The 11,929-nt window shown below is 49.0% G+C and overlaps 2 protein-coding genes across 2 annotated transcripts; one reads left to right on the top strand and one right to left on the bottom strand.

Moving 5' to 3' along the window:
• Positions 1-1,189: 1,189 nt before the first annotated feature.
• Positions 1,190-5,258, bottom strand: MYCFIDRAFT_45248 (uncharacterized protein; the record flags this gene model as incomplete). The annotated part of the gene is made up of 8 exons (XM_007924315.1): positions 1,190-1,768; positions 1,830-3,178; positions 3,231-3,407; positions 3,454-4,075; positions 4,133-4,554; positions 4,604-4,720; positions 4,769-4,930; positions 4,994-5,258. 8 exons carry the CDS (start codon positions 5,256-5,258, stop codon positions 1,190-1,192), a joined length of 3,693 nt encoding a protein of 1,230 aa, XP_007922506.1.
• A 4,814-nt stretch (positions 5,259-10,072) lies between these two features.
• Positions 10,073-11,713, top strand: MYCFIDRAFT_89106 (uncharacterized protein). Its single transcript, XM_007925483.1, has 5 exons — positions 10,073-10,381; positions 10,431-10,766; positions 10,910-11,060; positions 11,109-11,414; positions 11,469-11,713. The coding sequence occupies exons 1-5, from the start codon at positions 10,117-10,119 to the stop codon at positions 11,641-11,643; spliced, it is 1,233 nt and encodes a 410-aa protein (XP_007923674.1). The 5' UTR covers positions 10,073-10,116; the 3' UTR covers positions 11,644-11,713.
• The last annotated feature ends 216 nt before the right edge of the window (positions 11,714-11,929 follow it).

Below are 11,929 nucleotides of genomic sequence, written 5' to 3'. Positions count from 1 at the left end.
GCTCATCGCTCAGCACGATGAGCTTTCTCCTGATGCTTCGCTTCTTCTTAATCTGCTCAGCCAAGCGCCTTTTTAGCTTGCTAATCTCGTCCTCAATATCCACCTTCTCCCTGGCCACTTTCCTCGCCTCAGACTGATTTTCAACCCGCTCTTTTGCTCGCCGCTGCTCAATGCGATCCGCATTGTCCACACACCATTCTTCCAGCCATTCGAATGCCCCAGGTTCGAGCCTCGTGTCCTGGTAGATGTTGCGCCTCCAAAGCTCTTCCATCCTCTGGGCGACCTCTGTGGGAATAATTCTGAGCCCGGAGGCATCATCTTCGGTGTCACTGACTTGAGTCCAGGATTCGCCACCATACTGATTGTCATAGCAGAACTTGGTGGCGAGCTTCTTCCTGGGGTACATGAACTCGTCCTCGCTGTCCAAGGATACCAAATTCCTCGACCTCTTGCTCGAACGCATTGCCTTTTCAGTCTCAAGATCCGCAATCCTCTTCTCGAGTTCGGCATTATCCAGTCTACGTTTCTCGCTCAACCTTTTGTAGCCCTCCACACGTACATTGGCGGCCTTCTGTAATTGACTTTTCACATCTTGCAATTGCGAGCTTGAATTTCCACGTTCCGTAGAGGATAGCAATTTATCTCTCTCAGCAACGAGCCGATCGATCCGAGCCTTCTGAGAAGCAATGGTTCCATGCTGGTCCTGCACGCGCCTAGTCAAATTGGCGACGTCCGTAGAGAGGCTTCCAATTATCCGCTGCGAGACTGTGGTATCCAGAGAAATGGCATCCTGTAACCGCTGATTCTCACTTGACAGTCGTTGCACTTCAGCGTACTGCTTGGCACCATCATTGAATAGTATCTGGTTCTGCTGTGCTAACCACGCAATCCGTGCAAGCGGATCGAAGCTGAGCGTTGGATGAGCAGACGCTCCCTGCAGGGTTTGAGACGCCATGACTTTGGCCATGTTCTTGTCAGAGTTCTGTCGTGCTGTCTATAAATCAACACGATAGCAACGCGTCTGAATCGTGGACGTGGACGTGCTCGATGTCAACTCATTAAACCTTGTTAGAGCGCGCTCATGACACGCTAGAACTAGCACGATGCTCAGCCTCGTCTCGAGGTGGAGCTTTGAAAAGAAAAAAAAAGATGTAATAATGGGTTCTCCATTAGTAATGCCACTTCTTTCTCACAGGTTCGTATCAAGCCTTTCGCACTCCTCAATGTGCCACTGCACGCGCGGATAGACGTCTCTAAAACTAGCCTTGCCCATCCAAGTATCAAGATGCCCATACCCATCAACCACGACTCTCACATATCCATCCTCACCAAAAGCATCCCTCAACAAGTCATAGCTCTCACTCGTACTCAAAGGCGAGAACACCACGTTCTCTCCCCCACTGATGAACTGTATCCTCAAGCCCTTCAATCTCTGTAAGTTCCCAGAATCCTCGACCAAGTCTACAAAATCCGGCTCGTTGCTCCGTGGATGATGTGGTGAGTCGGCGCCCATGCGCATGAGATGGGAGAGGAAGTTCATGTGGATGCCACCGAGGAATTTGTTCAGATGAGCATGAGTTGCGCGGTTGAGGTTGGCGTGCTGCCAGAGACGGCCGAAAACAAGACTTCCTCGATGACAGACGCTGGAATTGCAGATCTCGTCTGCACTGCCTACGGGATAGAGGCGGAGGATCTGGTCGAGGAGGTTTTGGACGAGGCGAGAGGAAGATGAAGTCGTGCTGCATGGGAACCAGGAGCCGGCAAGTCTCTACATGGGATTGTTTAGTGAGAAGACGCAAAGTCAACAAGTCTAAAGCGTTGTTACGAACCTCGTATAGTTGTGTGAGTAGCTGAGTGCTAGATTTCAGAGCGTTGACTTTACCAAATCTCAGGTTGGTGAATACTTGGCTCGAGGTCATTCCACGTATAGATCTCACATCTACTGCACCAGTAAGTAAAGCCATGCCTGTGGCGATGGATCCAAGACAATGGCAGACGATGTATGGCTTCACACCGCTTTCTTCTTGACGGATATATTCAACCGCAGCTTGAATGTCCAATCGAGCATCGTAAGCTGTATACCCCAAATACGCTGTCTTGGAAATCCCGAATCGTGGAACGACGACGTAACACCGGTAGCCGAGGTCGGTGAAGTAATCGATCGTGTTGATGGGGATTGTTGGCAGTGAGAAGACTGTCTCGTTCACAGCAGCTCCTGGAACGAACAGCAGCGGCATAGTGTGCTTGGTCCTGCCTTCCTGAGGATTCCACACCTTCATCGAGATTTGCACGTCATCTTGCGCGGTCAGAATCACACTGCGAGCTGGAGCTGCTTTCTTGAGAAATCCTGAAGTGTCGTTGATCGGTCTTTGCAGGCTGCGAAAGGGACTGAAGAAGTAGGCGGCCGTGTTCTGCGCGAAGAAGCTGACAAACCTCAGAGGTGCAAATAGCTTGTCGGCAAGGCTTGTTGGCTCTCCTGTCGACCCGAAGCTCTCCAGCTGGGACACAAAGTTTCGCCAACTGATGGTCATGATACCTCTACCAGCTATCGAACCGTCGTCATTCGTGATGGTCACGTATAGCGTTGTTGTCGCTTTCCAAGTGTTCCGTACAGAAAGCGTCATGGATGAGTCCATCTTCTTGTAGCCGTAGAAGAAGTAGGTCTTGCCCTCTGTGCTCAGAAGAGTGAGCTTGTAGGCAAAGTTTTCGGCATCGGAAACAGTCTCGTCCTGTGTGAAGAATTGGACGTCTCCATACTGTATCATGAGTGGGTCCTTTGAGAGAGCTGCGCATGCCAATGTACCGGTCGCTACTGAAGCGTGATCGTCTCGCTCGACCAGGTTCTGTATGCTGTAAGCATCTATAGTGACATACAGACTAGCTGAGCTCGAGGAACCCTTTGCTCGTTTGTATGCAACCACAAAATCGTCGATTTCACTTCCAGCATCGACGTACCCATCCATAATCTCGGTGAAACGGATTCCACGCTGACTTGTCGCATCTTTGATCGCTTTTACCTCTTGAATTTGGCTGAGATTCATCTCATGAACTTTCCGAGGGAATCCACGAAGGTCCAGATTACCGTTGGAACTCTCATCCTCGACGAGATTGGACTCCTTTAAAAGCAACGAGCAGGATCTTTCGGCGAGGGCAGTAATAGTTGCGAATGGATTTACGCCTAGCTCATATGTTAGCAGGATGCCATGCCAGGGGATGAGCAGTTCCTTTACCCAGAGCGGTTGGTATCACAGATGCATCGACGCATATAAGACCACCATGACTCTCCGCGCCTTCACCTTTGAAGACCTGGCCTAAGTGGTTGGTCGCACCCGATCGTCCAGTACCGTCAGAACTCATCTTGGCGCCTCCGATTGGATGGACTGTGATCTGTTCACGCTGGTTGAAAGCTTGAGAATGTCAGCGTGATAATTGTTAAGTGTGCCAGTCACAGACCTGCGTAGAAAGGCGAGTTGATCAAAGTGCCGCCAATGGCATTGGTTGCCTTCCTAAGGACGTCCTCCAGAGAAGCAACATGCTTAGTATTGCTAACACCCAAGAATTGCAAGTAAGCTTTGTCGCCGGAGAGTGTCATGATCCCCTCATTGCTATCATGAGACATGACCAAATAAGTCTGCGTGCGGTTGACACTGCCTCCGATAGCATAGGGCCCGAAGAGACGAGACCTCATCCGAGATGCGAAATGGCGCCAGCTGTTGTACGGGGTGAGATACCGGTTGCCTGGCATTAGCTCAAGCATGGGCTGTAGGAGAGATCCAAGTGATTGAGGAATCGCACCTTCCTCGATCACGTAACCATCGAGTACCTCTGGCGAAGTCTTGGGATGTCTATTGTCGATGACTCCGGTGATGGTAGGCCCGCAAGGATTGTCCTGATCAGATCGCTCCTTGCCGATGGCATTTACAATTTCGTCTGTATTGTAGCCAAAGCAGAGCGTATCGCCATTGCCGCTCAGCTTCTGTCCAACAAGCGGAGATGCTTTCAAGCCATGAGCCTGCGAGCGAAGCAAGATCTCGGTGGTTCCTAGTGCCCCAGCTCCAAGGAAGCAGAACTCTTTCTATTGATAGCTGATATCAGTGGTTGCTGCAATTGGTAAGCTACTAGCATGACTTACCGCCCACACCCACATTAGTTGGTCGTGAAATGCACCTTTGAAGCTGTCCCTTCCATCTGCATGCCATGCGAAAAATATTAGATAGCCTCGTCCGCTTGGATGCACCTGAATGTGCCTGACCTCACACTCGCAGAAGATTTCCGCTCCCCAATTCCACGCGTCAGGCAGATAATTCATCAACACTGAGTTTTTCGAACCATCGTTTACTCCAGTGCAATCCTGTCCGGAGGAAGTCGAAGCCTTCATTTCAACCCCAGCATTGTTGCGCTTCTCTTCCCAGAACGTGGTTTGAGGAACGCGGTAGAAGTTGTTCTCAAACCCAAGTGCTTTTGCTTGCTTCTCCAGAACCTCGAGCTTCTTTAGAGGAGGGTAGGAATCAGGGTATGGCGACGGCTGTAGCATCCGCTCTGCACGGCTGTAGTCTGGTCATTTCAGTACAGTACCGCATCATTGCGACCATCGAGCACTCACAATCCGCTAGAGAATCCTTTTGATTTCGTATCTCGACTGGCCACTCATTCATGCTCAAAGTCCTCTCATCTGCACGGAGAAATATATTGGCATTGAGCAGGGAGGTCCCACCAAGTCCTATGCATCGTGAGCATCATCCAGATCGTATTTGAGAGACAAGTTCACCATTGGCAACGAAAGCATTCTGGCCCTCTCCTAAGATCAAATGGTACAAGCCAGTCCGTCTTCCCAGAGATATATTTTCGACTGGCTCCTCGTCTTGGCCTATGTTGCCAGAGACGTGCAATTCGGGTGCGGCTTCCAGCAGGCTACTTGGATATTCACCGGCTTTCAACATGATGAATTAGCTTGAGCCATCACAGCAAACAAAGCCAGAATTTATCCACATACGCCATTTCTCCAGGCCGAATTCCAGAACGGCGACTGACTTGCCGGCTCGAGCAAAACGACTTGCTGCAACTCCGCCTCCATAGCCAGATCCGATCACAACAACCTCGTATTCTGGTCGAATCAATGTCACTGGCCTGCTGATCCTGGGGTTTGCAGAAGTATCATCTCTCTCCCTGGCAGCATAAGCGTGGTCGGACGGCTTCAGAGGAATGCCACTAGTTTTGTCTCGGTCGATGAAGGTGCCGGAGACTGTCCTCGACGCCATATCTAGGTTTGGCATAAGCTGAAAGGGATGTGTTTGAAGAGCAAAGAACAGTGGAAGTGCTATAGGGGGACAGTCTGAAGATATTGGATGCTGGCTCCATATTCTGCACGTTTCAGCTCGAGGCTGTAGCGTGGGCTGCGATCAGACCACCTGTGTCGGGTAGGCAAGAGGACGCGCCTGTCGTTCCAGGTCTTTGTTCGTGCTGTGGACAGCGATAGTGGCTCAGGAGACGGAAGCTGCCTTGTCTAATGCATTCGACAATGCTCACAGAGTTCTAGTGCCGCGCAGGTCCGTCTTGTGCGCAGCCAAAAAGCTACATACATCACGGATGCAAGCCTATCGACCTGGCACCTGACGTAGCACGGGCGAGCACGCAGTGTCACGTTACACGAACCGCAGTTTTCATCGCGTGGAGCTGCATTCGACATTGTACAGATGCGGCGTTTTGCAAGGGAGGCAACGAGCATATCGACTGAATCGAGAAGGGGGACAGCAACTTGCATCGCCTTGAGGTAGAGGAAGAGGAAAGCAGATCAAAGACAGGGGCAAATATTTCGCCAAGCCGGTGTCAGCTCTTCTCAATGATCATCAGACTAAAGCCGCAGGTGTTTCTGAACCGTCACGAGGCTGAGAAAGATAGCAGTGAGTCGAGAACGTACAGTCCGCAGCACTGCGAGTAGCAAGTAATGGCAAGTGGGCCGCATGAGGCCGACACGTGCCTCCGTGAGGCTAAGGTCCTCTCCAGCAGAAATACTTGCAATACACTGTATTCGCTTCGCGGTCTGTGTAGGTGTCGGAGAAGACGCCTAGCCATTTTCCAAATCCAGCGGAGTTGTATAGCTTCTCCTATAGCTCTGGTCGTTCCTCCAGATACGGTGCTGTTCATCCCAAGCAGCTTTCTTGATGCGGGTATACAAAGGGCTCCATCACCAACGTCAGCTCTATCCGGGGAGTTGTCGGTATAACGCCATCGGCATCTTATAGAGCGTCAAAGCACGCCATCAGAAGACTACAGTATGTGGATGTGGTTGTTAATCTTCGAACGCGGGGAAGCGAGAGATGCCATGCTTTCAAAAGCCGCGGCCCAAGCTCCGGCCCGGAACGGATCGGCTCCACTACTATGTGCTGAGTCCAACTTGTCAGTACGGTCCGCAGAGCCGCCTCCTCTCTTGAGCCGCATAGGGGTAGGCAATAGGGGCACTTTTACGTGGTTTTTATCGTGTTTCTTCCCAATTGTCGTCGTCGAGTAGAGGATAATCGTATATTCGAGCCCCGTACGCGTATTCTGACTGTTTCCGAGTGCTATACTGCAACAATAATGCCGATAAGAGCGACTCGTACGACTGCCGGCGTACCTCTAGCGCGATTAGACGACGAATTGATTGTCTCTACGCTAAAGAAGGTAATCTATACTCTCGAGAAGGCTATTAGTCCGCCGCTAATTAGACGGAATGCTAATACGGCTTAGTAGGCAAAGGGTAGCTCGAAGAGTAGGTCTTCCGGCGGCAAGAAGGGTAAAGCGACTACCGTAGAAGAGCCTAACCCAATCGTTGATCCCTCGGGTCTACTAAACAAGGAGACCGTAGCACTACCGGCAGAGGATAATAGCGGTATAGCGCTACTAAAAACGGCTGTTTCTTCCTCCGCTACGACCTCTATATCCTCCTCTTTTAATACCGCGTAGGAGGCCGCTACTGCTGCTAGCAGCTAGGCTACGCTTACCGCCGGCAACGTTCCTATTACTCAACCTAGCTCTTTCTTAAACGAGACCTTCTATTATAAAGGATAGTAGACTATATTTAATATAACGAAGAAGGGCGCGGCGCGGACGATAGCAACGAAGCCGGTAAAGTTTTTATCGGCTAACAAATAAGAAGCTTGGAACGGATACGCGTAGGCAGCGAAGATAGCGAAGTTATATAGCTTAGCGGCATTTACTCGTATCGTTATCCGTACTAGAGCGGACGGTTAGAAGACGGCGTTTACTAGCGATTAGCATTAAGCTAGAGATAATATTAATAGCGACGAGGTCTATAGTGAAGCTCTAGATACTAGCAAAGGATTAGCGCTTGCCTCGCGCAAGAATGTCTTTATTAATATTAACTTCTTTACGAAGCCTAAAGCGACAGTAGCAGCTAGATCTTTAGGCGGCAAGAAGTTAGTTAAACCGGCTTCTAATCCAACCTCAATTCAGCTTGCTAACGCCGGCGTTATAATAGCTGAACTCGAGACTTAGAAGCGGTACGACTATTAGATTATCCGTGACTTTCTATATGCGACAAAGGACTATAGTAACTTCTAGAAGGCTAGTAAGTATACGTGCTAGCGTAACCGGAAGCTAAAGGATTGTAGCGAGAATCACTTTCCGTTCTTCGAAGCCGCTATAATCGATAGCTATAAGGCTATAGCTTCCGGAGAGTAGAAAGTTGACGAGCAAACTAGCGCTCTCGAAGATAGGTTGCCGGTAAGGTTAGAGATTAAGTTAATTAAGAGAAAGGTCGAGAATAATATATAGAAGACTACTATCCGGAAGATAAGAGGTCGCCGTAGTAGTGAGTCTAACTCCCCTCGGAAGCCTAGAAGTGCTAGAATTTAGCCGATTATCCTTAACAACTTTAGTAACGATCTCGGCCGCATTATCGACAATAAATTGCGAGGCAGCGGTATTATTCTAGGTACGCCTTCTCGTACGCCTAGACGAGCGCTTATTAAGACTGGATTGCGTAATGTTGTGCTGCCGCGCAATATCGTCTAGTGCGAACAGCTAACGGTAGAATTCTTCGACTAGGTATCTCTTTACCGCGATTTCTAGGACTACGACTATCTACGGCCCTATATCGCCTATTTCGTCGGCATAGGCTAGACGCTAGAGACTATCTGCAACTTAACAAAGGACGACTAGCCGGCGGCACTTAATAAAGTAGATGGAATAAGGTTAAGATTGAAGAAAGCTATCGTCGAGTTTATAAGGAAGAAATAGGATAAGATTATAGCGGCGGAAGTAGCCGCCGCTAAGGAGGGAGAGGATTTCTAAGAATTCTTAGCTTCGTTCAGGCTATAATCTTTGTACATCCACAATACATATAAACTTGTAATAAGCGGGAGATTCTTGCGGTAATAGCACTTATTTAGCCTATATATAATTGATCAATATACTACGTTAGTTGTAGAATACTAAGCGCGATAGGCAAAGCTAGCGTTCGAACATATTTATTCGAATCTCTACCTACGGCGCTTGCCGCGCGCTAGTCGCTACTAGTTATATTACTCAAAGTCGTCAAAATCTACCTCTTGTTCCTTATCTTCCTTATTATCTTCTTTATATAACACACATAGCTCTTCTATATTATCTAGCACTAACGGCTTATTGTTCTGAGCCTATTGTATCTATTAGGACTCTTCCGGGTCGAGTGCTATTATATTCTAAGCGTTACTAGCGGTCGACTCGAATTGCGAAGCGTCGTACGGCAAATCTACCCCTTCGACATTATATCTAGCATAAGCGAAGAGTTTACGCGCGCGGTGGCCTCGATATAGGTGCAGACAATATAGTAAGTAATCTTAAAAGCCAAAGAACTTCGGCAGCTAACTTCTGTGTCTTTTAATAGTCTTCTTTAGCAGATTGAAACTGCCCTCGATAGGGTTCAAATCCGGACTATACGGCGGTAAGTACTCGAGTCGATATCTAGCATCGAGAATCGCCTACTTAATCCTCAATCTATAGTGAATACTAGCATTATCTATTACAAAGATCATTAGCGGACCTTCTTCGAGACATAGAAGCACCTATTTAGTAATCCAAGTATAGAAACGGTTAGCATTAATCGATCCTTAGTATATACAGGTATATAGCAAGTAGCTATAAACCGTAAAGGCCGGTAGCACACTCTACCGTACTTCTCGCTTCGCATACTAGAGATCTAAGTATGTAATACCCTTTGGACTCTAGCTATACTTCCGCTAACCTGTCTTCTAATTGCTAGTAGTCTCGTCGATAAATACTAGTCGATCTACTAGCTATTTAGCGTACCTAATCGTCTATAGAGCCCTTAAGAACGGGTTACGTTCCTTCGCCGCCCGCTTTACCTCCTTTTAAGTATACCCGTGCCTTTTCAACACTATACCGATTAGAGACGGCCGAAGCTCTACTATACCCTTTCCGCCCTTATTTACTAGCCGTAGCCGTATAAATTCGTCTTAAAGAGCTTGGATTATCTCTATAAAGTATACGTCCGGTCGATCGTCGAGATACCCGAGTATAAACTCCTCTTCTATAGCGAGAAGTTAGAGGTTCTTATAGCTACGCCGAGTGCTAGTATTCTTTAGATATAACGCTCTAGTTATGCGATATCTCTCTTAATAGCGATATACTGATCTGACTAATATTAGAAGCTTTATAAAGGCATGTATCTACTTAGCAGTAAAGCCCTTCTTAAAGAGATTGATCAGTTAGCCTTGCTAGTCGTCGTTAATACGCGCTTTCTTTACTATAGCGGACGACAACAATACCTCGGAAGGGTCTATACTACTAGAAAACCGTCGACACGATATCTACCATATATTGGAGGACTATAGGCCTCAGAAGGAGAACAAATAATTCAAAAACCACTAAAATGGCGGTGTGGTTCCTCTCTCGGAGGTGCAGGGTTCTCCCCGCACCGGCACTGACAAGTTGGACTCAGCACATAGTATCTGCCCCGCCCCGCCCCGCCCCGCCCCGCCCGAACCTTGACGCGATTTCTCGCAGTATGGCGTGAAAAAGCTTGGCTTGTCTACTATATGTGCAACACGCAAACCATTCAGACATCATGAATCACCATCATCACCACCTTCTCCCATTCCTCATCTCTGCCTCGCAATGGCGACAGCCCAGGCCATCAGACCCGGCCCCGCAGGTCAGCCTGATATCGGCTATGCTCCAGACTTAGACAAGTATCTCGCTCGCGTCAATCGTCGGAGAGCCACCGAGCAGCTGTCACATGATTTGCCAGAAGGCTTTCCGAAGGAACTGGTATCGGACCTGGTCTGGGACGGCAAAGACATTGCTCAGAAGTACAACGTTGTTTACGAGCTGAATGGGGCTGAACTCGACGAGATCGAAGCCGGGCTGAAGCATTTCAAATGTACATCAAGCTGGGACACAAGTCGGGCCCAATGCTAACAATGGTGTAGCTCTGAACAAGCCTCTCGGATTCATTGACCAGGACACTTTCCCGCTTCCTCAACTGCATCATGCTCTTCGGGAAATTTCCAATGAGATCCACAATGGTCGCGGCTTTAAAGTGCTGCGTGGCCTCCCCTTCGCGAAACATACGCGTGAAGAGAATGTCATCATCTACGCCGGTGTATCTAGTCATGTTGCATCAATCAGGGGCCGGCAAGACCATCAATTTGAAGGCAGACCGGCCGATGTTGTCTTGAACCATGTCAAGGACATGAGCGCAAGTGTAGAAGCTTCTAAAATCGGTTCGCCAGCATATACCACAGACAAGCAGGTCTTCCATACTGGTAAGTCGTTCTTGAAGCAGCATCTCGTCTCCTCTTGAGGCCTCACGCACGACAACTTTATGTGTCATGACGACGCTCAGTTGTCGTACGCTGGCCTCGATTCTCAGCTTTGAACATATGCTTACGCGTGCGGTCTATCTCAGATGCTGGAGACATTATTGCCTTGGCTTGTCTCGAGACTGCGGCATCCGGAGGCGAGAGTAAGCTTTCCAGCTCGTGGACTGTCTACAACGAACTTGCTCGAACGCGTCCCGACCTGATTCGGACCCTAGCCGAGCCCTGGGCTGCGGAGAAGTATGTCTACTGACGAAGACCGATAGCTCCATACTGATATCGTGCCAGTTTCTCCGGCCAAGGCCAGCAGTACTCGCTGCGACCATTGCTTCACTACATTCCTAAGAGCGCATCTACGCCAGAACGAATGATCATTCAATATGCAAGACGCACATTCACAGGCTACTGGGGCCTGCCACGCTCTGAGAACATTCCGCCTATCACGGAAGCACAGGCCGAAGCTCTTGACACCTTGCACTTTCTCGCAGAGAAGCATGCTGTGACTCTGGACTTCCAAAAGGGCGATGTGCAATACGCCAACAATCTCAGTATCTTCCACGCTCGGGACGCTTTCAAGGACACACCAGAGCAGCAGTAAGGCTTAAGTCAACTCCCATGCGTGCTCTGATCTAACTAACGATTCTGAAGGCGTCATCTCATTCGGCTCTGGCTGCGAGACCCCGAACACGCTTGGCCGACTCCAGCTGCACTGCAAGGTCGCTGGGATCATGTTTATGGCAACGTGACACCAGAGAACTCTATATTCCCACTTGAGCCAAGAATTCGAAGCTCGAGTGCTGGTAAGACGAAGCCTGTGCAATGAATGTAGTATGGCATCAGCTGTTCAGGAATTTGCACCAACCTAAGATAAGTCGAATGGACCAATTTCAACGAAATCGCCAAGAACCACAACTCTTCATGTCGTGCAGTCTCTTGAAAAGTCTGCCACCTACCTGAAATATTTGCTGCGACCTGCAGTTGCAGTCGACCTCCCAGATGCAAAATTGAATACATTCGCCTTGCGTTTTCTCATCCCATATGGCGCAAAGCTGAGCGGAGCGTTGGTGGGTACAGAGGCATACGCAAGGACAGCCGTCAAACGCCTCATA

The sequence above is a fragment of the Pseudocercospora fijiensis genome, assembly GCF_000340215.1.
Source record: "Pseudocercospora fijiensis CIRAD86 unplaced genomic scaffold MYCFIscaffold_2, whole genome shotgun sequence".
In the NCBI taxonomy this organism is placed as follows: Eukaryota; Fungi; Ascomycota; class Dothideomycetes; order Mycosphaerellales; family Mycosphaerellaceae; genus Pseudocercospora; species Pseudocercospora fijiensis.
This window is presented reverse-complemented; position numbering and strand designations above follow the sequence as displayed.

What these genes read in the sequence shown, in the direction of transcription:
- MYCFIDRAFT_89106 (XM_007925483.1), top strand. Translation starts at nt 10,117, where the DNA reads ATGGCGACAGCCCAGGCCATCAGACCCGGCCCCGCAGGTCAGCCTGAT. An exon ending in CAAGCAGGTCTTCCATACTG is followed by an intron (nt 10,767 to 10,909) that starts GTAAGTCGTTCT and finishes GGTCTATCTCAG; the next exon opens with ATGCTGGAGACATTATTGCC. An exon ending in AAGGACACACCAGAGCAGCA is followed by an intron (nt 11,415 to 11,468) that starts GTAAGGCTTAAG and finishes ACGATTCTGAAG; the next exon opens with GCGTCATCTCATTCGGCTCT.